The sequence below is a fragment of the Cuculus canorus genome, chromosome 2, assembly GCF_017976375.1.
Source record: "Cuculus canorus isolate bCucCan1 chromosome 2, bCucCan1.pri, whole genome shotgun sequence".
Lineage (NCBI taxonomy): Eukaryota > Metazoa > Chordata > Aves > Cuculiformes > Cuculidae > Cuculus > Cuculus canorus.
Genome location: NC_071402.1, coordinates 28,963,891 through 28,990,967, shown reverse-complemented (window position 1 = coordinate 28,990,967; position 27,077 = coordinate 28,963,891). Strand labels below are relative to the sequence as shown.

General features: G+C 37.0%; 1 protein-coding gene across 2 annotated transcripts in view; it reads left to right on the top strand.

Moving 5' to 3' along the window:
* Positions 1-3: 3 nt before the first annotated feature.
* CPNE3 (copine 3) overlaps positions 4-27,077 on the top strand; it is a 30,512-nt gene continuing 3,438 nt past the window's right edge. The window contains exons 1-16 of one of the 2 annotated variants that reach the window (XM_054059018.1): positions 4-131; positions 384-488; positions 8,575-8,714; positions 9,292-9,471; positions 10,667-10,741; positions 11,184-11,255; positions 12,067-12,150; positions 13,725-13,814; positions 17,772-17,870; positions 20,580-20,666; positions 21,284-21,343; positions 22,232-22,365; positions 22,847-22,901; positions 22,995-23,046; positions 23,694-23,827; positions 25,847-26,083. In XM_054059018.1, coding sequence (XP_053914993.1) covers positions 8,583-8,714; positions 9,292-9,471; positions 10,667-10,741; positions 11,184-11,255; positions 12,067-12,150; positions 13,725-13,814; positions 17,772-17,870; positions 20,580-20,666; positions 21,284-21,343; positions 22,232-22,365; positions 22,847-22,901; positions 22,995-23,046; positions 23,694-23,827; positions 25,847-26,083 — 1,491 coding nt within the window. In that variant the 5' untranslated portion in view covers positions 4-131; positions 384-488; positions 8,575-8,582. Of the gene's footprint in view, positions 132-173; positions 489-8,574; positions 8,715-9,291; positions 9,472-10,666; positions 10,742-11,183; positions 11,256-12,066; positions 12,151-13,724; positions 13,815-17,771; positions 17,871-20,579; positions 20,667-21,283; positions 21,344-22,231; positions 22,366-22,846; positions 22,902-22,994; positions 23,047-23,693; positions 23,828-25,846; positions 26,084-27,077 lie in introns of those variants that run through there. The other variant, XM_054059019.1, reaches the window with a different exon arrangement.

Here is a 27,077-nt window from a genome sequence, read left to right as displayed (position 1 = left end):
GGGGGTTCGGAGGCGCCTGCGCCGTGCGCCTGCTGCGGCCCCGGTCGGGGCGGGGCCTATTGGTGTGGGCGTGGCCGCCTCAGGCGCGCTGGGGGGACGGGGCCGTTCCTGCTGCCGCCCCCGCCCGGCAGGTGAGGGGGCCTTCGGGGCGGGGCCGGGGAGTGTTCTCGGGCGTTCCGGGGTTCCGTCGCCTTCTGGCACCTCACGGGGAAACGAACCTCGTTTGCTGCCCCGTTCGCTCCCTCTGCGTCCCGAGGGGAGGCGGCCTGTGTTTTCTGCGCCTCGTGCCTCTAGGCCGCCGCGCCCCTGGGCCGCCCCTCCCCGGCTGCCGGAGCCGTTTCGTGGCCGTCCTCACTGTTTCCTCTTGTGAAACATCCCCTCAGGTGGCTGGCCCGCTTCCCACTCGAGAGAGAGGCAGCGCGCTGCGGGGAACGCCTGCGGAGCTCCAGTCTGATCCGCCGACCCACTGGCAGCGAAACTTGGCCAAGGTAAAGCTGTAGGCCAGAAGGTTTGGGTCCTGGGAGGCGGTCTGCGAGGCCGTGTGACACTGCTGTGAAACGTGCCCGCACCCTTCAGGAAAGAGACCATCAGAAGTCACCGTTGTTCCTAAAAAACATAGGCGGTTTTTCTTGAGCTGCTGTTTGAGTGGGCTGTTGTGTTTTATTTCCTTTATTACAGTCACGTCATAGGTGCAAGACAAATCTCAGCTGATAAGCCTGTTGTCGTAACGCAGTCTTCCCCTAGGAGACAATTAAAATATGAAAACTCTTCATATAGGGGCCTACAAGAAAGCTGGAAGTGGACTATTCATAAAGCCTAGTGGTGATAGGTCAAGGGGCAACGGCTGGAAACTGGAGAGGGGCAGATTTAGGCTTCATATGGAAGAATTTCTTCACTATGACAGTGGTGAGACACTGGAACGGGTTGCCCAGGGAAGTTGTAGATGCCCTGTCCCTGGAGGTGTTCAAGGCCAGGTTGGATGGGGCCTTGGGCAGCCTGATCTAGTGGGATGCCCCTGCCCATGGCAGGGGGTTGGAATTAGATGATCTTTGAGGTCCCTTCCAACCCTAACTATTTTATGATTCTGTTCTTAAACTAATATGTATCACCATGCCTTAAGAACATACCCCTGTTTTCTTTGGAGTCCTATGTGCCTGAATATTAAAGATACTTTTCTCTTTGAATTTTAAAAAAGATACTTTATGTCCCAGAATGTTGAAGGTAAAGATAATTTTGTGATGCAAAATGCCAATTTAGTAAAAGTAAATAGAGTCAAACTGAATCCCACTTTTTTATTTAATTGAAGATTTAAATTCTAACTTTATATATATGTAATCACAGAGGTGAAATTTTTCAAAGGGCATGCAGAACACCAATAAGCATTAGAACAAAAAAAAAAAAGTAAGAAAGAAAGCTATGTAGAGGAGCAAGGAGAACCAGAAAGAGATATTTTTGTTTTTCTGTTAAGGTGTTAGGGAGAATACAGTTGTTTTCCAACACTGTGTTAAATATCTGAGAATTAATCTATACATATCCATTTTATGTTACCATTAGATTTAGTTTAGTTCAGTTGTTGGAAGCAAAAGTCCTTTTCTGGTAGGCTGAATAACTGAGCCATTATGAAATGTCATCTGCCAGGATTCGAAGGTAACAGTGCTGTACCACAGTGTTTTATAGCCTTGTATTATGCCCAATGCATTAATGTTTCTCCAGAATTTAAGGGATAGAGGGAAACCATAGTAGCTGTTTTGTACAACCACCACCAAAAATCCCTCCTTTAGGGGTAATAAAACTAAAATCTCAACTCTACAGATACGTTAATGTTACTACCTGGTTTGGAGTTTAGGGTTTTGGTTTTTTTTTCCCCTTGCTCTGATTTAAATTCAAATGCTGTCTATTACCATGATTTCCTTTAGGAAATTCTTTTAAGGACAAAGTAAAGTAGTAAGATATGTTTTTTCCTTCCTTATTAATTCTGTTTATTTTTCCATGAAAGTTAGAGTGCTCTTCCAACAGAAGTAATACATGATCAAGTTAGCATTTGTAGGTATTAGTTCCTGTTAAACCCAACAAAGTCACTTCTATTCTTGGATTAATTAAGCTAAGACTAATAATGGTCCCTTCTAGCATCACATTTGAAGTTGTGAGGCTTGTGGAAACAGGCAAGAAATAAAATTATGGTACTCTTTACTGGTTTAGTTTCTTTGGTTTATCTCTAACAGTGCTTTAGATGAGATACTGTTGCTTAGGGATTTATATTTGGCCTTATTAAGCATTTGACGGATTTCTGATGGATTTAGAAGTTGGGCTCAAGCTTCTGTTTGAGAAATCATCTTAATGACTGGGATCATTTGCTTCAGACATTCTTCTGTGGTTGAAAGCGGACTGTATCCTGTAGATCCTTCCCGTCCTGCAGCTGGATTGAGTACACCTGTTCACTCAGCACTTTATCCAAGGCACGGTTAGGAGGCAGCTGAATTAGTTCATGTAGTTCTGGCATCCAGGAGGTTTATTAGCAAGTTCTCATGATGGACGATTAGCACACATGCAATAATCTGATGGTTCTGGGAAACAGCATTGTGTGCCTGTGTTCAGAGCCACTGCCTGTATGTATGTGCAGAGCATGTATGATGCCTCCCAGGCACAGTGAATGCAGAGTGCAAGTAGCTGGTATGATACAGAGTTGAAGGACGTCTGACTGGAGATCTTGGTTTGGCTGTATGAAGGTTGGAAATGCATCTTAGCCATGGGGAAGTGTAATTTTGTAATTGTCAGTTTGAAGTTATGGTTATTGTTTATACTGAGACACAAAATGATATGCTGGACCATTGCAGGATGGCAGTTCTGTGGATTTTTCTTAGGCAGCCTTTAGCAGCATAGGTTTCTTAAAGCATAGACCACACGGGGAACTTACAAACCACTGATTTTGGTCTCCGTACTTTAAAGCACTATCACCTTATTGGAAAAAAAAGCATTAAATGAACAGGATAAAAAAAGTAATCTGATCTTTATTCTTAAAATCTTAAAGGGCTTTTCTTGCTGGACTTAAAAAATATCTAATTTATATTGTACTTTGTTCTCTAGCGAAGTCTCTATGTTCTCTATAAATAATCTTTGCAGTGCTGCTGTCATGTACGTATAAAACTGCTAGACAGATTATTATTTTAAGAGGATCCGTAGTTCCTCCAAGTATACACATTTGAACATGTTATTTGGATTGATGTATGGGAATAACAGTTCTTGGTTTTAAGTTCCTTTCATTTCACATATTAATGTTACTATTGAAGATCTAGCTTTCTGCCAAGAAGTCCAGAGACAGACCTCTCAACTCACTTTTAGGAACTGGTATTTGTAACAGTAAAGTGTTACAACATGCCAGACTTGAAATGGATTATAAGAAGGATTAGTCTAAAACATGCGATCACTTGCATCTTGTTTATGCAATAAAATGCAGCAAGTTTTAGTGAGATACAAGTTTTATTGCTTGTTAGTTATGTCAAGTTGTTAATTATTTGTTAATAATTTATTAATTTGGTAAATATTGCAATGTTAATTATGTCAAGTCAGTTAGTGACTCTACACAGAGATAGTGATGAAGAACATAGGGTTTAAGATACTATTCATATTGCATAATTGATAGATTGCTTTCCATAAAGTAATTAATATAAAGATATTCTGATAAAATATATATCCAGGAAACACATTTTCCCCAGTTCAATAAAATACATTTTATATATAGGAACTATCTACAAATAGTAGCCTGACTTGTTACACCAGTTTGCTGTCGATCCAATAGATAAATATTTGAACGGTGCAAGTACGGTGAAGTTTGTATAAATAGATGATTCATTTCCCATAGAGAAAACATTGTCTCTTTTCTCACACATCATATGCCTCAGAGTTCATAAATACTAGCTGTTATTGTTGTTTGGTGTAATCCCCGATAAAATAAGTTCTGTGGTCATTGAGGTTTTATCAGCGTAATCTCATTTGTTCAATTAAGAACAATATATTTCCTTCATGTATACTACATGGTAAATGTGAGAAGATAGAGCTTACAGTCAGGGTTTTCTATGAGCCTTCAAATACTTGGAGAATGATTCAAGTTAGATGTATTACTTTGAGCTGCTTCTGTTATTCAACTTGTAAGCACATCAGCTAGTGCCACATGAAAATTTCATCAGCTATATTGCCTGTACAGAGAGAGAAAGAGAGAAGCCAGAATTCAGATTTAGAGGTAGGATTTTCAGAGAAGCCTGTAATTTTTGAATGCAGTGATGAAATTAGGTTATGAAACAATCTTAGACTTTGTAACCGTATATGAAGTGTCAGCTCACTTAATAATCCAAGAAGGATCAGAATGGTGCTGGAAAATGGTACTGATTTTTCAGTCTGGCATATGGCTTACATAAAATATTAATTGTAGCATTATAGCTAGAAGATTAGGTGATCAGGAATAGACTTCATTAACAGGTTCTGAAATGTTTCCACTGCTTTCTCTGTGTCCATCTGAGCTCTGAGATAACTACAAAATATGGATTTTTGGTCTATTGTCATTAGTAGTGCACAAGAACTAGGAAATGCTCTATGACAGTAATAGCTTATATCAGAACATATTGGAGACTTGTGACTAAAGGCGGTGATACCAAACCCAGGTAGACCAGTGCTCACTTCATTACTCTTTTTGTCTTCTTATAGTTATGTACTTCTGCTTGTCAGATGGGGCAACACTTATGAACATATCCTTAAACTGCTCTGGGAAGTTAACTGGGCAAGCCTATGTTCTCCTCTGGTATTGCAGCATTGACAAGATTGCTTCAGTCTGTTAGTTCCCAAGTGCTCGGTTAGAAATTATTGTGATAATAGATCTGTTCCTTTCCAAGAAGAATGCCATGTTTACAGTTGTAAAGCAGGCATTGACTGAGTTAGTTAGTAGAGCCACTTATCTTCAGTAGAATCATTGTTTGGAATTCAAAGAATATTGTGATTGGTGGAACTGCAAGACAAGACTAGTCCTTGACTTACAGTTTTGCTTTGATAATGACAGCTCAAGCAGAAGAACTTGCTATATACTTAGTTGACCTAATCATGCTCTTGAGCAGCCTAGACACGGCAAAGGATCAGAAACCGGTATCTCCCCTGTAACCATACATTGCTGCAATTGGAAGTCTGGATATCACAAGTTCTGCTGTACAGTTTTATAGTTGTTTTTAGTCTTCTGCCCAGAATAATCTGTGGGTTTTTTTTAAAAGCCTGATACTCTATTGTGGTCATAAAAGCTACCCCAGTAAAAAGGACTATTGAGCTGTCATCTGGCCTCATTCTGGTGTATTTTACCTCACATTATCACGTAGCCTATGTAGAGGACAAACAGTTGATAGCTTGAGAAAAGCAGAGATTTTAATTAAATTTGGCCAATGAGGAGCACAGTTACTTTCATAACAATAACTTAATTTAATAAATAAGTCTCTTGTTATGTGATGTAATTTACTGGCAGTCAAAGCTCATCCTACCAGAACCCAAACAATGTCATCTGTAAAATTATTCCAGTGTCTCAAATCTGCAAGCAATCCAGTTATGTATCTAGAATATTTTGCATCTGATTTGCCTGCTGGATCTTAGTGTGTTGTAGAATGGTATTTTACGAGTGATGCACTGGTGCAGCAGTGCTGTAATTCCCTATTTTCACAATCCTGAAAAGACTGTGGTTTACCAGTATTTTATTCCACTAAGTCTTCCCAAGGAGCATGCTTACTTACCTGACAGTGACAGATCCTTGAAGATATTTATCATCTTCAGGAATCCTACCACCCACCTCCCAAACCTGTTTTGGAAATTTACAGTTAACACAGGCTTTTGGACTTGAGGAAAATTGGGTGGAGCTGGAGTCATTCTTCCTTTCATGCAGCGTGGGATTATGAGGATTAGTGCAGCATTTGCAGAGCTCTAACAGCTGTTGCTGTTTAAAAGACTTCTGAGTTTACACATGTGAAGCATTAGTGTGCCTTCTGCGAATTCTGTAACGATTGCAGTTGTCTAAGAGAAGTATCTATTGTTTATGTACTGTTTCATTACCATAAATATGGTTTGAGGTTAATGAGATCTGAATTTTTCTCACTAATAATATTTTACTAACTCTTAGTGTTTAACATTATTGAAAACCAAATTGTATACAACTATATACTGTAAAACTTATCAGTCTTATGGTATTATGCATAAACATGTTGTCTTTTTTCAAGTAAAAAAGCAAAATTATTTCTTGAAATGCATTAAAGTATTACAGACCTCTTCGACCCATTATACAAATATTGATTCCTAATATTATTAAAACCTCTTGAGAAAAATACCTTGCATTATTTCTCATCTTGCATTTTGCAAAACTGGAAATGGAAGAGGTTAGAGGACCATCTCTGGATTTGGGAAGTTTTGCTTTCGTATCTGGGTTCAGAGTTCAGGATCTTCCACTTGGATAAATGGGTGTTGTTGTTGTAAGTTGTCTTTTGTCTAACGTGGATGCAATTATTAAGTTTCAAACAAGAACATTTGCATTTCAGAGATGGGAAGCAGCTTTTTTTATTCTTTTCTTTGTGTTTTGAAGGATGCTTTTTGCACGGCACCTCTTTTCTAAATCTGCTCTTTTCCTGCGTTAGATGATAGTGGGAGAGTTGTGTGTTCTTTTGAGAAAGTACTTGTGATGCAAGACAAGTGGGACATACACACATAGGCCAAGCAGAAAAAGATTTTTAGGTTGACTGGATGCTATCCTTTCACCAGTGATTTTTGGAAACACTTACTTTAACAAAAGAAATGTGGCTACAGGTCATTTTTGAGACTCATAATAAGAAAGTTTCAGGGAGGTGAGAGCAAGAAAATTTTCACTGTTTTGGGAAATATATCTCAGTTCAAGTTTGAGTTCTGTTGAATTTAACGAAAACCCTTGCTGCTTGCTGTTGCAGCCCCAGTGGGTATTACAGCATCATTTTGTCAGCAGAAAGTTGTTTTTCTGGAAGCAGCCATTAAGGAGCCGTGCACTGGTCTGCACTGGATTTTGTGTGCAAAGCCACTGACTGTTAATGAGCTCTGTCTGGCTGCCAGGAAAGCTGGCTGGAATGGAAAATACCAGAATAAAAAGAGAACCAGGAAAAAGGAGACAGACTGCTTTTTGTAGGTATGCTTTCTACACCTAAAAAGATATTGGTTTAAAAACAATTTAGATATTTGGAACTCAGAGCTTCATTTTTTTCCCCTCAAGAACAATGACTGAAACTTGGTAAAGTCATGGGAGCAATAGATACTCAAAAGCAGAATCATGCTTATATGCTTGGAAGGTGCAGGAGGATTTCCTTGAATTTGACGTGCTTCTTAACAATAAAGTATGTGCATGGGTGTTTGAGTGGTTCCTTTACAGATCATTTATATTTACTTCAGTCTCCAAAAAGTGTCTCTAGGACTGCAACACAGAGATGGGGAAACAATATGTGAGGTGTACCCTAGTGGAATATAAGAAGCCTCAGGAAAATTCCCTCAGGCCATGGTGTTTTCATATTTTCAATTTTCCTTTCCTTTTTTGTCTGTAAAAGAAGTATCTTTTCACCAAAAGCAGTATGAATGCAGTGAAAGGAAGATGGATGTGTTAAGTATCGTTTCATGTTCGAGTACTCTATGTGTGTGTGATACAAGTGAGCTGGCTGGATAGATGACTTCCCCTCCTTATCGTATTTAATGTCAAGGGCAATTGTACTGTAGAGGCTCACCTTCCAAAGAGGTGTAATTTAAAGCTTGTGAAGTTTTATTGTCAGCAGATGAAACCACTGTGATTTCTTTGCAGTATATCCTGTTTCCATTTGGTTGCTCAGGTGTTCTAAGAAAACTGATCTTGTTTCTTATGTGCAGATTTTGAAATGAAGTTTTATACCTATATGGCTGTCATGGGTTCATTCGGGATAGACTTAATTTTCACAAGAAGATGGTAGGGGACACAAGTGAGGCTGCTGACCCAGACTGGCCAAAGGGACATTTGATACAATGATGTCATGCTTGGTATATAAGGGAGCTAGTTGGTGGGTTAGGAACGCGTGATTGGTGGCACGTTTGGCGGTGAGAGTCCATGGCTCGGGATTCCAGATTGGGAGCATGAGTGGCATTGATTTTCCAGGTGGTGAGTAATTTGCGCTGAGTATCATTCACTTTGTATATCCTTTTATTGTTACTGTTTTTCTACTCCTTTGCTGTCTGGTAAACTGCTTTTATCCCAACCCATGAGTTTTACCATCTTGTTTTTGATTTTCCTCCACATCCAACTGGGAACAGGCTGTGTAGTGAGCAAGTGGCCACATGGTTCTTTGCTGCCAGCTAGGTCTAAACCACAACACTGGCAAAGCCAATAGTATGACAGTAATATACTGTAATATTTGCACATTGTAAATCCTAAAATTTGCATTTGGAGCCTCAAATCTGTCTTCTGATAAACTAAAAATTCTAATGATCAGTCAAAGAATGAATGCATTGTGACAGTCCTATTGTTTGCTTTTTAGATTGTTTTTTACAATAATTATTTCTCTTGCTGCTTCTTAGCTTAACAAATGGCGGCACAGTGTGTCACAAAGGTGGAGCTGACTATTGCCTGCACCAATCTCTTGGACAAAGATGTCGGTTCCAAGTCAGATCCACTGTGTGTGCTTCTCCAGAACACTAGTGGTCAGCAGTGGTATGAGGTACAGTGTGATGCTTCTCATGAATCTGTTAAGAAATCTACTTGTTGGACCTTTTAAAACACTGGAGTTCATGATTTCATTAAAATATTTTAGTTATATGCCAAAACCTCTGAATACTTTAGATTATGTCTATGATAGTTGTACAAGTAGTATGCTAATAATTTTCTAATAAATACTTACAGCTGTCTGATTTTTAGCACTGTTCCCCCAGCCACGTGTGGACCAACAGAAGAAGCCTTCCAAGTGCTAAAATGTGCATTTTTAAATATAGTACTCCAAATCTAGGGTCTCATTCTGGATTTGGCAGTATACCATTTTTATGTTGGTCTTCTCTATGCAGGAATAGATACTCTTTACAGGGAGCGAAGTAAAACAGGTCCTCAGATATATCTGACTTACAGCAGTAGGTTTTGTAATGAAATGTGGTTATTTATATTTGGTGAAAGATTTGTAGGAATATAGTCTTCATCTTTCATAGTAAGAAGAACTTTTGAAAGTCTTTAATAATATGTTATTTGATCTCAGTGCTTGTTTGATTGGTGAAACACTGGATAAAATGATATCTTTTTAACTGCAGGCTGATCGCACAGAAAGAGTTAAGAATTCCTTGAACCCAAAGTTTTCCAAGAAATTCCTAATTGATTACTATTTTGAGCTTGTTCAGAAACTTAAATTTGGAGTATATGACATCGATAACAAAACCTTTGATCTGAATGACGATGACTTCTTAGGAGAATTTGAATGTACACTGGGACAAGTAAGTATGTAGATGATTTCCCTTAGAATTATGACAATATAATTTAATGCAAACCATTAACCAATTTTATCTTAAATTTATCCATACTTTCTTGTGCAGTTGCGTTGCTTTTAAGGTGAACTCAATACCTTTCATTTATTTTTTTTTCAAGCTTCAGTTCAGTGTATATACATTTTTTTCACAAAAAGTCTTAGGATGATGCTCTGAAATGTACTCTAGAATGGTGACTGTCCAGATTTCTATCTGAAAGTAAGTGGACTGTGAATGGGCATGAAGTAATGTTTGCTGTTTATTTACTCTAATGCTCAAATTCTTATATTTATGCTCTATAAAAAGAGAACTGATGTGTAGCAACATAAGAGTGTTCACAAATACGATGTTAACTTTGTAATTTGCTTTCTACTGAAGTCAGGCAGTGATTCTGGTTCTGCCTACTGTTGATTTTACTCCCATTTCCCTCTCAAATTCTGCTATTGGTGCTGTCACAATCAGGCAGCTTCTTTTGGACTTGTTCTTCTAACAGACCCTTCAAAGGCACTTCTTCTTAGGAGAGAGTCATCTTGATTTTTTTTTTTTTTTTTTTCCCTCCCCTGTGTCTAAAGTATTTTAAGTGCATTATGAAGACAGAGGCATTGTGAAATGAAATTCAGTAACAATTTAAAATTAATCATTGATTCTTAAAGTAAAGCAGGACCTAAAGTAAAGTAGAATGAGTAGACATACTTCTGAGAAAGCATTACCTGAAGAGGATGAAATAAAATCAACTAGAGCAAAACATGGGGAGGCTGATATTTGTTTGCGTGACAAAGACAGGTTTTACAAACCTGTTTGCTGAAGCTGTTTGACACATGGCTTGCATGTGTTTGAATAGTGTTGACTAAAAGACTTCAGAGCAATTTGAAGTTGGAACTTAAGGTATTCACTTTGTCCATGTATGTATATCATGTTACTACAAGACGTTTTATTTCATGGTAATCCTGAAACTTTGCATGTGTTCATCAGCATATATATTTTAAAATTTTGAGGTGTATAAATTATTACCGATTTATTTACAGGAGATCATGGGAAGTAAATGTAATGCTGTCATTTTAATGATGAAGGAAAAATTCCTAAGATGAAAATGCCTTGCTATCTTATTTCATTAAATCTATTAAATTGCACTAATAATGCTTGATACTCAAATTTTTTCTTGCAGATAGTTTCTAGCAGAACTGTAACAAAACCATTAGTACTTAAAAATGGCAGACCTGCAGGAAGAGGAACTATTACGGTAAGACAATTAAGACAATTAATCTACTGAGTATTTATCCTTAAATGGTTTTGTGGTTTTTTTTTTTTTTTTGGACACAGTGCATCTGATCTGCAGTGCTGTAAAAAGTATCTTAAAGCATCTTTTTTTTTTTCTCTACTGATATTTCTTTGTCATCCAAAAGCAGAGTAGCCCACCTTCTGCATCTATAATTTTCATTGCATCCATCTACTGTGCTACTGTTTGGGCAGTATCTTTAAGGGTCAGTGGCATCATGTAAGGAATCCCAGTATATCAAATTGTTCCTCCCTCTATCCACCTTGATTTTTTTTTTAATGCTGCATTTGTGAGAAAATATATATATATTTTTTTTAATGGACTTCTCATAGGAGTGTGGTGAATATGAGAAAGCTATGTAGTTCCTGAATACAAAATAAGTATTTTATTTTGTTTGCCTATCTAGATTACGGCAGAAGAAGTGAAGGATAACAGAGTGGTTGTCTTGGAAGTAGAAGCAAGGAAACTGGATAATAAGGTATTTAAGTGATTGCTATTTCTTTGATAATGTAGTAAAATCAGAATCTTGTAAAATCAGAATCTTGTCAAAACAGGAAATATTAAAATGTTCTTATTTTTTGTTGAAGTAATTAAATCCATTAAGATTTTTCTTATATTAAAAAAAGAAAAAAGATTGCTTCAGAGTAGCTTCATTAACTGTTTTGAAATGAATTATAACATTTTGAAATAAGACAAGTGCATTGCAGGGATATTTGGTGAATAGCATGCTTCCACCTAAATGTAAATCTTTACATTTAATCATAAAGACAAAGGATTTCTGGTATGTCCATTGGTTTGAATAGTTGTATAAACGATTAGCTGTTAAGTAATTGGTAAGGAGTGTGTACTTTAAGTGTACTTCATAAATCTGTTAAATATTTTGGGGCTGGCTAAAAATATTGTGTTTACAAAGACTTTAAAAAAAAAGTAAAAAAAAGTTATTCTCCCTCTTTTTTTTATTATTTATTGATACTTTTTTGAACTGGATGAGGTCCGTGGTTTCCCAGCTGCCCATTGTAGTTCTTATTAATATTAAATATTTTTTCACTTGAACTGTCAAGTGTTTTGTATGTGGATGCTGCGAGACTTTTATCCTAAATTGATGGACATCTCCTGTTTTCTGCTCTTTCACAGGTGGTAATACCATCAGACTTGCATTTCTTCATCTAAAGCTTTTGTTCCTTGAATATTTAGTTTACTTTTTGTTAATCTAAGTGCATTTTAACTAGCATTCAATGGCATTCATGCCACAGGCTCTTCTGGGATGATTACATGTTCTTTATATGCAGGATTTTTTTGGAAAGTCAGATCCTTATCTGGAATTCCACAAGCAGACTGGAGATGGAAACTGGGTGATGGTTCACAGAACAGAGGTAAGATATTTTCAGTCAGCAATGTAGACGCTAAGGGTATTTGATTCCCAGTGTATTCCAGTATTGGAGGTGTAGAGTGCCTTACAAAAGAAGAGAATGTTCTGGTAGTTGACATGCAGACCAGTACGAAATCACCTCAGTTCTTCCACTGATTTTAGATAGGATGGGAAGTCTACCTTATTCTGATTCTGGTTTGTGCCATCCTATTTTAAAGGAAAGTATGTTTTGTTTTATTTTTTAAAAACTTTTTTGCAGTCTAGAAGAAAACAAACATTTTGAAATGGTACTGCATACTTACACAGGGAAATTGGTCTCAGTGCTACTCTGAGATTAGAACTCGGGCATTCCTGTGCCTCTGCTGCTGTTATGTCAGTGTCACCTGGCTGTACCATTTACTAATGAAAGTAATTATATCACATGCTTGCATAGCAAGGGCAAACCAAGGGTAATGCTGAGTGGGGGAAAATGTGCTTGAACAGCATCAACCTTCCACCCAGGAGGAGATGGCCCGTGGCAGCAACTGACAGGGTAGGAGTGGGTTCAATATGTCTCACTGTAGTGGAAGCTCAGGCCCTAGTCACAAATAAGGTACTATGCACATTTGAAGTGGTGACCATGTTAAATTGGAAGGACAGGTGTTGGAAGAACTGTAAATCCTCATTGTGTCAGATTTATAAAAACAGTCTGTGTCGTGAATGAGGTGGTTGTTGAAAACATATCTTTTCCACGAGGATTTCAGTAATGAATCCAGAGTTTGCTGCTCCAGGGGTAGTTCTTTGTTGCAGATTTTTAAAACCTTTTTATGTTACTGACTATTATTTACTGTTTCCATTTTAAAAAGAGAGATTTATTTCTCTGTACTCCTACAGCGCTGGAAGTGTTCCTATTATTAGGTATAATTATTAGTATTGCTTGTTGTGTATATTTTCTTGTGTTTTTTAAAATTATTATTTGGTGGTTTGGGTGTATTACAGGTACTTTCCAGTTAACAAATTCTGAAGATCCCTCAGTATAATTCTTAAATATCACTTATTTAGCATTCAGCTTGAGAGACTGTGTGCAGTAGGGTATCTTTTTATCCTCTTACACTGTTTCTATTTAACTATACTATGAGTTTCTTGAGGAAACGGTTCCGTAAGTGGTGGTTCAGAATACATATAAGGTGGAGTGAATTCTGATCTCCAGAGCAATGATGTATTCAGAAATTCAAATTTTCCCATTTTTTTTGCTAAGTCATGCTTTTACATATGCTTATGTGTTTGTATATGTGTGCTTATTAAAAATATCAATTTTTATGTAATGATAAAGCAATTTGATTTTTTGCAGTGTAGTTGCTGAATGATAAAGTAGGTCACAGTGCAGTTCAGAAAAACATAGGGTTGAATTGTACCATCTATTTTGGACAATAGTACTATTTGTTAGGAATGTTTAGTTTGTTCATAGTCTATATGTTAGGATTTGGATTGCAGGAAGTGATTTACAGAAAGTATGGACAGTTACAATGATTACTTTCCACTTTTGTGAACAGTACTATTGCTGCTTTTTTTCTTTTTTTTTATTTTTTTTTTTAATAGGTTATCAAAAACAACCTGAATCCTGTTTGGAGGCCCTTTAAAATCTCTCTCAATTCTCTGTGTTACAGTGACATGGATAAGTCAATTAAGGTAGCGTATACAAAATGTGTGTATGAATCAATGCATTAAAAAAACCCATAGGATATGTAATAAATGGAAGATGTGTTATTCTAGTTATTTCCTCTTCTTGTTTCTTATTCTTACTTGAAAGTCACAGTAATACATGCAATACAGTCAGCAACCAGTCAAAATGCTGTTTATAAGCTTTTATGAACATGTTAGAAACCTGATATATTAGCATTTGTAAAAAAAAAAAAAGAACTTAAAACCAAACAGTGAACAAACCACTATACTTTCTGTCCTTACTCTGGGAAGGAAAAATGAGAGCGTGATCGGCATGTGACGGGTATTGGTCACATGACTTGAGTCCTGGAAAATGCTCAACAGCCACAGGACTCTGCGTATTACAAGAACCTGTGTGGATTTAAATATGTAATTATAAAGCAGACTAATGAACAAGTTTACAAGCCTAGAACCTGCTTCCTTTGCTACCGCTGACCTCAGTGTCGGGGAAAGTCATGGAACAGGTGATCTTGAGTGCTATCATGAAGCACATGCAAGAGAACCTACTGGATAAGGGAAAGGCTGTGGATGTAGTCTTCTTGGACTTCAGTAAAGCCTTTGACAAATTTTCTCATAGTATTCTGCTTAGGAAACGGTCAGCTTTTGGCCTGGACAGGCGCACACTCTTGTGGGTTGAAAACTGGTTGGATGGCCGAGCCCAGAGAGTGGTGGTAAATGGAGTTAACTGCAGCTGGAGGCTGGTCACAAGTGGTGTCCCCCAGGGCTCAGTGCTGAGTGCAGCCTTATTTAGTGTTTTTATCAATGACTTGGATGAGGGGATCGACTGCACCCTAACTAAGTTTGTGGATGACACTAAGCTGGGTGGAAGTGTTGATCTGCTGGAGGGTAGGGGAGCTCTGCAAAGGGAGCTGAACAGGCTGGACTGCTGGGCCGAGACCAATGGCATGAGGTTTAACAAGGCCAAATGCCGAGTCCTGCACTCAGGGCACAACAACCCTATGCAGTGCTACAGACTAGGGGAAGAGTGGCTAGAAAGCTGCACAGAGGAGAAGGACCTGGGGGTCTTGGTCAACAGCTGTCTGAACAGGAGCCAGCAATGTGCCCAGGTGGCCAAGAAGGCCAGTGGTGTCTTGGCCTGTATCAGAAGTAGCATGACCAGCAGGTCCAGGGAGGTTATTCTCCCTCTGTACTCGGCACTGGTGAGACCACACCTCAAATACTGTGTTCATTTCTGGGCCCCTCGCTCCAAGAAGGATGTTGAGGCTCTGGAGCGTGTCCAGAGAAGAGAAAGGAAGATGGTGAGGGGGCTGGAGAACAAGTCTTATGAGGAGTGGCTGAGGGAACTGGGGTTGATTAGCCTTGAGAAGAGGAGGCTGAAGGGAGACCTTATTGCTCTGTACCACTACCTGAAAGGAGGTTGTGGAGAGGAGAGAGCTGGTCTCTTCTCCTAAGTGACAGGGGACAGGACAAGGGGAAATGGCCTTAAGCTCTGCCAGGGGAGGTTCAGGCTGAACATCAGAAAAAAAAAAATTCACAGAAAGGGTCATTGGGCACTGGAACAGGCTGCCCAGGGAGGTGGTGGAGTCACCATCCCTGGAGGTATTTAAAAAACGGGTGGATGAGATACTCAGGGGCGTGGTTTAGTGGTTGATAGGAGTGGTTGGACTCCATGATCCAGGAGGTCTTTTCCAACCTAGTGATTCTGTGTTTTTTTTCTTCTTGTGCCTTTCTGCTTTACTTTTCCCAAAATAGCTGTGAGATCTCTTACATTTCCATATATTTTAACTGCATTTCTCTTTTTTTTTAGTAATTAGCTATACTAAACAGTAGATCGTTCGTTAAAATATATCTATTAAGATGAAGTTATTTTAAGCTCTATCATCATTTTAATAAAGTTTGTTCTTTGGAATTTTAATTTAGAAGTGTAGGTTTGTTTTACTTTGAGTTGTTACAGACTTTTAGACAGACAATAGGATTATGTCTTAACTTAGAAATCTGTGAGCGATCACTTCAAACATTAAAATGCAGACAGAATTATACTATCATGTTGTTGAAGGATTAAACAATACTTTTAACGCTTTTTCATGCGCACAGTTGCATACATAATGGGCTATTTGTCATAGTAAGTAAACCCATCAACTTTTCCATAGTGAGTGGCTTTTCACCTGTTTAATCGCTTAGTTTGTGTATCCCCAGCAATGCACAAACCAAGTTGATTATTTATAATCTGGATTTATTTACTGTATTCTATGTGAGTGTGTTTGCAGTGAAGACTTTCTTAGTTGAAAGAGTGAGCCTTTCATCTGGAGCAAGCATGCCTAGTTCTGCTGGGAAGAAGAAACATATAAAAATTTTATCACCCAGTTCCCTAGCTCTATTGTGTGTCCAGGAACAAAAGAAATATTTCTGTCTTGCCTGGAGTAAGGATTGAAAATTGGCTTAGATGGCAAATACATCAAGCAAGACAAACTTTAATCCCTTTAAAAGAAAAAAAAAATAACATTGTGAACTGTGAGCAACTATCATAACTTCTGTCTCATTCTCCAGTCTTAAATTTCATGTACTGAAACACTTGGCTGAATATTTGTTTGGCTTAATTTATGACATTCAAAAGAATTTTTATGCAGCATCTTCCATGAACACTGGTACTGTGGATTGTGTTTGTGTGTACGAGATTTAACTTGCTCTTCAGTGCATGTGCATGCATTTTATTTATTAGTTCGTTCAGAGTGTTGTAGGAATAGTGCAGACCACGACATAGTGGCATGTTCTGTGCAGCCTGGAAGTTGCAATCTACACATCATGTTTTGTGTTTCAACATTACTGTTTGTTTTCAGAAGGTTAATTTCTCTCAGGAACTGAAGTGTATGTTGGAGTTGTTTGCTTTACTTTTTGTTCCTAAATAAAGCGGACGAGTAATCAACTAAATTGTCACTTGAATATAACATAACATTTCTTCAGTCTGGAAAGACAGATGTGTGAAAATAACAGTTCAGTTTAAGCCATATATATTTGGAGAGGTTTTTCTTGAACTTTGCATTTTAGTTCCAAATAACGAGTGAGTCCAGCTTTGACTCTTGTTTTATTATTGCTATTATTTAGAATTAGTATTAAATCATTTTAATTTATTTTACTGTTTTGATTAATTTACATTAGCTAGCATGTCTGTGTTGCTAAACTGAAATATGATATCAGAAGTGGATGGAATTAATGTGCTATTATTGATAAATACCCAACTTTATCTAGAAAGGCAGTTGGCCCGTTCATAAGTTGAGGAAAAAGTGTTTTTCACCTGTGCCTTCTTTGGTGGATTGTGGTGTTAAAAGATGAGTTGATTGAATAGTAAATCTTAGCATTAAACATTGAATACAGGAGAAGGGGGATTTTTATTTGACATTCAGATCCATGAAGTGTGGATACTGACTGTTTAAATTTGCTGATTTTAAGAAAATATAATTTCAAGTAATTTTTCTAGATTTAAGGCTGAATGTCATAAATTATGAGTTATCTTGAAGATGAATAAAATAATATGAAAGCATCAATAAAACTCTTATGATTGCTGAATTTAGTAAACTTTTAGCAGGATACTCAGGAATAGTTACATTTCCTTTATACCTCCAAAAAACTAGGTCTTTTAATCCATGATGATGGAAAGAAGACATTCAGATTGTTTTCCTACTCTTCCTGACACCTCATCATGCCCAAAACATAGTTAAATGTAATTTGATGTTACCTGCTCATGAGAAAACTGACACTGCTTAGTATTCTTGTCTTGCCTTTGCTTCAGTGGAAGAGCTGATCTGAAACTGGGAATGTTGTTTTCTAAGGGTGCAATGTGAGAAAAACTCCTTGATCTAAGAAATTTAGGAATGTTTTGGATGTTCGGGTTTGTCTGAACTAGAAATGCCATTGCAGTGTTTATTTCTGTTTCTGTTACTAAAACTGAATAGTGCTTTATTTTAGGTTGAGTGCTATGACTATGATAGTGATGGATCTCATGATCTCATAGGATGTTTTCAAACTACGATGTCAAAACTGAAGGAAGCATCTCGATCCTCACCTGTAAGTCTTAACATGTTGTCTGCATGCTTTTGATAAGCTGTTTTAGTCATTTTTGGATTAAAACTTATGCCATTTCCCATGAAGGTATCAAAGTTGTGTTAGGCTACACCTTAACACCTTAATGTTGTAGTTGTGTCTGACTTGGCATTTACATTAGGCATCCACTTTCCAGGAATTAATATCTTTGTTAAGTTTTACTATTAGACATCAAAATGCCTATCAGCACAAATTAATTTCATAAAATTTTAATTTTAATCATAGAAATTACATAAATAAAAAAATTGTCTAAGACAGAATGCAGTATAAATGTCACTGCCATTAGAAGGCAGTATTTTTTTCAGCTTTTATTCAGTCCTTTATTTCAATATGGCATTTATCAACTACCATGCATATTTTAGTCAATATAAAAAAAATCAACATTTATGCCACTGCACAAAAATGCAATAGATTGTGCTACATTAGGTGGCTGGCTTTTAAAGTGAAATTACCCTTCCTGTTCTTATGAACTGTAACCATTTGCAAAAGTTTTCATTAAGAAGGTTTCCATTTAAGCCAAGAAAGGTAGCATAGCATCCTTAACATAAAAGTCTGCACGTGTATATTGTCATAGTATTTTACCATCTTTTTCTTGGTTTCTGTAAAACCTGCAGAACTGCTCCTGCAATAATAATAATGGTTTTATGTATTAAGTGCCTCTTTGTACTTTCTAACATCTTGAGTGTTGCATTTGTACTAAATTCTTCAGAGGTATTGAATGTGAAAAGTCAACCTTGACTGTCAGCTTTGTGCACTGCCATGCATTTCACCTAGACACCAGTTTCTGAATTAATTTTGAATTATGCTTAGTTCAGTTTAATGTCTCTTAAGTGTTTTTGTTTATAATGAATTTTGGACTTGTACGGTGCTCATGTAATTCATATGCTGCCTAGTTGGAGCTCTTAGATGTTTCTTTTGTTTTTTTCTAGGTTTCCAGGGGCCAGGGAGTCTGAGTTTAATGTTCAGTGCTGATAGTGGTCCTTCTTATTATAGTAATTACAAAAAATGGATGAGCAGGGGGATTCCATAAAATATTTTTTTTTGCTTTTTTAATGAAGATTTTATTAATTCTAACAAGATCTTTTCCTTGTTTCTTTGATTGGGTTTTTTAAGTAGTGCTTTTGTTACAGAACTATATCATAAATTAAACAATCCTAGCAGGTTTGTACACTCACATTTTTGAGCACGTAAGAACTGTGACAGTGAGTTCCTGTGCAGTGTGAAGCGTGTTGCGTAAAGGCTCCTTGAGAATACAAATATCTATTTTCATTGCTACCCTGACAGCATAGGTGTGGTCTCCTTTGAATTTAATGAAAAGCTAGTTTAAGTTATCATCTATATGTGCTGGTTTTGAAAGTGCTTTAAGAAAGTCATTTTTATGAGAACTGTGCTTGTACCTGTTCTAAGTAACTTATTGCTGTGTCAGTAAGAGGAAGCAAAGATAAGAGACAAGTAATGTGCTCCAAGTTTCTTCTAGGAACTAACCTGTAGTCCTGTGTGATCTGATTAGTTTGATGTCTGTAAAATATTTGCAGTGCACATTAGGATATTTGCACTCCAAGTGTGATATTTAGTTACTCCCACAATTCTGGTGTTGATCACCAGTGGCAGATTCAGCGCAACTTCTTTCAGGCTTATGCGAGGTGAGCATGTATGTGACTGTATCCTCAGTTGCTGTAAAAACTGATTTTTTTATGACTGAAGTGAATGGGTGGCTTTTTATTATCTGGAGAACTGCTGATTCTTTTTTTTACCCCCTTCCCTTAAGATTTGTCTCCCCCCTCAGGCATGCTGCTAGTGTGCTCTGGTTGGAAGATTATAAAATGTAGTTTAAAGACTGTACTGTGTATCCCATGGCCATTGTATATGCTGTATATCCCATGGCCATTACTAGTGAGTACTTCACCAGCTGACCTAGTACAAAACCAAATCACTGAAAGACAATTTCAATCAAATAGAAGTGGTGCTGGTGTTGAATTGTCCAAAAAATAAAAGGTAAAGAAGAGGCACGTAGAATTCTCAAGTGCTGACCTTATTAGTGCATTTCTTTGCTTGTTATTAATTGCAAGATGATTTAAAAAAAATTAGTTAACTTAAACCATAGCAGCCAAACCTGTTTCTGGCCTTGAGCCAGAAGCCATGTCTGGGATGTAGCCTCGGACTATTTATGCACCAGACATGATGCATTGTTTCTTCATGGTTGTGTGGTGGCAGGAGCTGCTTAAGCTGACTAGCTGTTGATTGCACTTGGAGTTTTAGATATTAGCTTAGGTGATGAAACCTCCGCACTGATTTTGGAAAGCTTAAACATATACCTTTTGCTTTGTAAATTACTGGCACGGCTGCTGGAAAAAGAATTGACGTGTTTTTACCAAAAAGAAAGTTGTTAGCAGAATTCTGAGGGAAAATGGAACAGAATTTCTTTGTCTGGTTGAAATACAGTTCTTTAAACAAACATTTTTATAAGCTTTAGGACAAGAAAGGATTTCTGCCTGGATGTTCTCTTTTTCTTTCTGATTTTGAGCAGACTGGGTTTAATTTTCCTTGATAATGAAATAAATTGCTTCTTTAATACAAGCCCAAAGTAACATTCCTAGGATAAAGAATTTTTAAATTTGTTGCATAAATTATGTTTATAGTGCTTTTGTTGCTTTCTTTTTTGCATTCGTGCAGGTTGAATTTGAGTGCATCAATGAAAAGAAAAGGCAGAAGAAAAAAAACTATAAAAATTCTGGCATTGTGAGCTTTAAACACTGTGAGGTCAGTAATATGTTGTTACAACTCTTTGGTTTTTAATTGTTCAGACATAACAATTTTCATGTGGTATGCCTTCCCCTCCCCCCCCCCAGACTGTAAGAAACTTTAAAATGCCTGGAAGTTCCAGATGCAGTAAATATTTAAGGGCTCTGATTCATATGAGGAGACAGATTGACAGCTGAATCCATGTGTCAGTCCTCCCCTATCCCCTCGCTTTTATTTGAGGTGCCATCTACTTGGCAAAGGGCACTTACAAATTTCTAAAGCCATTCTTGAACCACTGCGTTTCCCAAGTCACCATTTTATGGTGAATTAAAATCTGCTAAGTCTGTCTTAATACGTTGTTTTATAAATGACAGTGCTTCTGGAGCTACTTCGTTTTCTGCCTGTAATTTTGTAAAACGTCTGATTCTGATGCACTACATGTGGGATGGCACATGCTGTAAATATCCTCATTGCAGTGGGAGGGTGGATGGGATAACTGTAGAGTAAAAGTAGTGCTCTGACTGGGTGAAGATAACAAATCTGGAACCTCAAAAGTTGCTGCAATGATACTTACAGTTTTTTCCCATTTAAAGAAAAAAAATAAGTTAATTTCTATCTCTCGCTTCTATTTTTAGATAATAGTAGAATGCACATTCCTTGATTACATCATGGGTGGGTGTCAGCTGAATTTCACAGTAAGTTAAATCATTTATATAAAGTAGCTTTTGTGTTTTGGAACAAACAGAAGTATATAATTGACTGCCTGTGCTCTTTGTTTGGTTATTGTAATTTTTGTTGTTGTTCTATAGCATGGAGGGGGGTAAGCTGTTTTACCAGAGCCCATTTAGGCTGTTTAGAAAAAAATATTTTCTTTACTCATAGCACAAAATTCTGAAGCTGTAGTTATGTTTGTTAGAAACACACTGAGCCGTGTGGATGAAGACCAAGGAGAAGTCTAGTTCTCTGATTTGCTTCAAGTTTACTTTTCATAAGGGCTCTTTTTTTTTTTTTTTGCCGCCAAGGCCCTTTGCTTAATGAAAGTAACATATGGAAGCCATCATATTGGTTAGGACTTTTAAGATACATATTTTGCGAATCAAATGCAGCACAAATCATAGTAAGATGTCTTCACCCTGGTAGTATGCCTCATCACCAAAGCAGAGAAAAGCCATTGAGGTCGGAGCAGGAAATATCTGTAGGCTTCTGTGGTGTCTGGCTAATCATAAGTCATACTTCTGAGAAGGAAGATGTGTATGGCGAGGTACAGGATAAAATTGATTTAACAGATATTGAAGAGCTGCTGTGAATGGTAACTGAAAGTAAATGCAGTGAAAACCTGACAGATAAATGTAATTTAAGCCCTTCTGAGAGACGTAAAGCTTCTGCTGGTTTTGTGGAGACATTGTTTTCAGTGTGTTAATATTCCAAGAAACCTGCATCCAAGTATTGTGCCTGTTACATTTGTAGATGTCCTAGTAGCTACTGTTTACAGCTCTTCTATGATTTTCATTTTGGCTTTGTCAGAGATAAAAAGCATAGTTTTACCTCTAAGAGTAACTTGATATAAATATTGCATTTGACAGGTGGGGATAGATTTTACAGGCTCCAATGGAGACCCTCGCTCTCCAGACTCTCTGCATTACCTCAGCCCTAATGGAGTTAATGAATACCTAACAGCCATTTGGTCTGTAGGAATGGTCATTCAGGATTATGATACGTAAGTTTTAGATTTTTATTTACATAATTTTTTAGAGATATGTGTGTGTATATATATATATATATATATATATGTTTTTGTGGTAGTTTCTTAAACCAGTGTTGACAATGCTAGCAGATACACTGGAATGAAACTTCTGAGCTGAAATGTAGTGTTAGAAAAGACTTCATAATGACTGCACAGTCACATAATCACAAACAGAAGCTTGTGTTTGGAGCAGACAAGCAAGACTTCTCATCTGTGATGTAAAGACCAGCATTAATGTAAAAAAACTCTGCAATTCTTGTCAATTTGGCATCAAAGACTGGTTTTGTACCTAGAAAAAATTACAGAGAGGAACTTCCATTTAATTTTTCCCCTTAATGTCTAATAAACAACATTTTTAATGATCAAAAGCACCACTGATTAGCTAAACTTACTGAACTATGACAGCTGTTAAAGGAAGGCGCTCACTTAATTTTCTTTGAAATTGCTTTTTTAGAGATAAGATGTTTCCAGCCTTTGGATTTGGTGCACAAATTCCTCCTTCCTTTCAGGTAATGGATTATGTAAATGCACTACATAAGATAACTAAAAGCGCTTCAGGAGGAGATTGCAAATACAGTCCCGATTCTTTTGTGTATTGACAGGTGTCACATGAGTTCCCATTAAATTTCGACCCATCGAACCCATTCTGTTACGGTGAGCTTGACAAAGACTTTATTCTAGAGAATAAAATGTCAAAGGTGGAGAGATAAAAACAATTGAAAGATGAACTTTGAAGTGTGTTGATCTAGCTAATCAATGAGTTTAATTCTGTTCCACTAAGCAATCTTAACTGCTTCTTAGTTATTAGAAATAGCATTTGGTCTCTTCTGTAATGATTTGTGAGACGTATTCTAAACAGCTAGGGCACAGTACGGGTAAGCTGGGAACAGTTATCTCATGTTGTCAAGTCACTTCATTCTACATCACTGCTGGTGGGGTGTTGTCTGGTTTGAGTATGATGCTGCTAGTGCCTATTCAATGTAGCCTCTCTTATCACACTGCTAACTACCACAAGCTGCCAGGTGAAGATAACTGTTGTGATTCAGTTGCATGCGCTTGAGCATACAGTATTTGGCCTTCCTGTTCCCATATAGCTAAGCATGTTAAGTGCACGCATTAAGCATTGGTCAAGCTGACCTCCATTGCTCCTGAGTCATTTATTTTTTTCATCCTTGTTAGTGTGAAATCTCTACATCATCACTCTAAATATCTGATATATACAGTGTTTTAGGAAGATAAGTGCTTCAAAATATCCTAATTTTAGCATGAAAATATTAATATGTTCTACTTTTGTTCTCTAGGAATCCAAGGTATTGTTGATGCATATCGAGCTTGTCTTCCTCAAGTAAAGTTGTATGGGCCAACAAATTTTTCTCCAATTATAAATCATGTGGCAAGATTTGCTGCTGCAGCTACGCAACAACAAACAGCATCTGTAAGTTGTTCATGGTAGTATGTGTATTTTTATTACTCTTTTTTCTTTACCTTCCTGTTTATAAATACTATTATTTTCCTTTAGGCTTATAAATGTACTTGTTTTAACAGCTGGCTATTTACTTTGTGAGTTACTCTCTGTTCCCCTAAAGTGAGACAAAAGCTAACTGATTTTTGCAGATTGTACACAACAGTTCTTTCATAAATTAACTGAATAAAGTCTTCAGAGTTCAAATGCCAACTTAAAAATGCATGGCACCTTTATGGTGTCTTCTCTTCAAAGCTCTTGCAGTGCTATATGGGTGTTAAAATCTAAGCCTTTGCATGTAGGAGGGTGATGTAACCTCAGTTGAGAAAAATCAACTAGACCTTGTTTCACATCAGATACCAGAGAGAGAGAATGAAGTAAGGAAATGAAGGAATGGAGGATATAGCTCCTAACACCTAGGTACCAACATAGATAATTAACTGTCCACACTATAAAGCTTTAGGTACTATATGTACTCAGTCTTCCTCCCTGTTAAAATTATATGCATGAGTGGCTGACCATTTTAAAAAATAGGAAGTCTGAAGAGCAAATCTTGACTATTGAATCATCCAGATAATCGTCTATGCAAATACAGTAAATCCAAAACCATGTGTATCCTAAATCATTGGTGACAGCAAGTCCTAGTATCTCAGATGTCGTATAAAAAAATCAGAAAATAAGATTATTGCATATCAAAGTACCTGTGGAGACCAGTTTGGAAAAGAGCTATGGATTTTCATATGCCAAGAAGTTTATAAGATTTTGCTTTGGTAGTCATTCAGTAATAACTGTCATCAGTATATGTCGGAAAGTAGCAAAACCTCTTCTACTACTTCTTTTCCTGAAAATGCAATATGCGTAGCAAGAAATTTAATTTTTCTGCCTGAAAGGATGTACTGAAGAAATTTTACTGTCTTGCCATTTAATGGATATTGTAGATGTTTTGAATTAGGTTTTTGTTTTGTTTTGTTTTTCTCTAATATTGGGTAAGTATAAGAAGATAAAGAAACAAATCCGGTATCATTGTACTATGGTGCTGCTGGTCATAGCCTTCTCTGAGCATGGTTACTTTGTAGACATTTTTGAAGTTGGGGAAATGGAGTGATGGGAAGCAATAAGAAAACATATTTTAACACAAGAGATAAGGAGAACCCAATTATTTTGAAGGCAAATAAGGGAAGGTGGGAAATGAAGTACAGAAGAGGAAGACCTCCAAGAATACTGGTTGACCTTGAATTTGTGCTGCCCAGTAATTGTTTGAAATGAACCAATTGAGGGAAGACCAGAGTTCAGCAAATGCTTGATAGTTTCTGAACTTTGTATTTGTGGTTTGTTCCTGATATTTCAATCCAGAAGAGGCTAAGATGCTGACTTGTAGAAGCCCTGGCAGAGAAAGCAAGTCAAGTGATACTTGAATAAATTACTGAGGTACTACAAGATGGTTTCAAATGCCTTGGAATTAACTTTGTAAGGCAGCTGGAAAACATGATTAATGGAATTTCAAAATGATTGTGCTGTTTTTCAGCACAAAAAGATGTGGTTTAACCTGTCTTTAGGATTTTAGGGATACACTGTAAAAAATGAAGGCTTGTTCCATTACCCTTTGTTACACTCTTTTGTTCATCTGTTCTTCAGTGAATGAATCAAGGGTAGCATTTCGTAAAGGTAATGGTAGACCAAAAGGAAACATATCTAAGTTTGACAGGCATAATCAACAAATTGCCTTCTATACGAGTACAAAATACTTGAAAGATAGGTTAACAGTTGATTTGTCTGGGGATTTTGGAGAGAAGGGTGATACCACTGGGGTTTTAAGAGGCAGCTTCTTAATTTCTTTGGACTGTACAGATGATGCCTGGCCAGAACTTAGATGTTGGATTGTAAAATTCAGTGATTGCATTGAACATGCTCAAAGTCACAACAGTATGTGGTCTATCTGCATTTTTCTAACTGTATGTGCCTACCTAACACAGTATTTATTTGATTTGACAGCAATACTTCATACTTCTGATCATAACGGATGGTGTGATAACAGACCTCGATCAAACTCGAACTGCCATAGTTAATGCTTCAAAATTGCCCATGTCTATTATCATTGTTGGTGTTGGAGGAGCAGACTTCGATGCTATGGAGTTTCTTGATGGTGACAACGGAGTTCTTAGGTCTGCATCAGGAGAACCAGCTGTAAGAGACATTGTCCAGTTTGTGCCATTCAGGAAGTTCAAAAATGTAAGTAATCGTAAAGGTATACTTTATAATTGTAGAGGTATGCTGGGTTTGCTGGGATATCCTACGTATAGTTCTAAGCTTTTGCATTGTCTCTAAAATGCACTCTGAAGTCTGAGATAAGTCTTTATCAAATGTTAAAATAACCCAAAAGGCTGAAGACTTAAGCATCTATATAAACAGAATTTACATTAGGTGAGTTTATTCATGTTTAAAAAACTTTAATTTCTGGTTTGAGCGCTGCGTTTCTGACAGGTTGCTGCAGGGGAATGACCTTTTTAATCAAGCCTGAGGGAGATTTATACAAAATGGTTGTGTTTTTTGTTTGCAAGGAAGAACTTACTGTGGTTCTTACGGAAAACTCTTTTTTTTATTGTGGATGCCCATTTATAAACATGGATTAGTCTCACATTTTAGTGCTGTGTTAAAATTCCAGACTAAAGCAGTAGAAATTCTGTGTGGGCACAATGGTGGTGGTAGTTTTCATTTTCATTAAAGTAAATATACAAAAAAAATACCCGTGAAAGAATGGAATCCTGAATTATTTTTTTTTTTCTTTAGAACCCAATGAAGGATGCACAAGCTAATACATTCCAGCTTTTAAATGTCATATCAATGGAAAAAGTTTACTTAAAAAAAAAACAAATGAAAAACAAACTAAAAATTTCTCAGAATGCGGAAGTGAAGATCAATATTTTTACTTCCATCCTAATATATCTAACTTTGTTACTTAATATTAGCCCTGTTAATAATATCCCTTTTGCTTCCTTATTTTGTCTTTATTTTTATTTTTTATTCAAGTTCTTTGTTTAATCTCAGAGCAACTCAGACAAACTGAGACATACAGAATACGCTTACTGAATAATGTGCTTGAATATAGATTAACCGGGGTCAGTATTCAGTATAAAATTCTATACTCACATGCTTTCAGTTTCTAGATAAAAGGGTGCTTTTTTTTTTCCTCCATGGATACTTAATTTTACAGTAAAAATAGTAT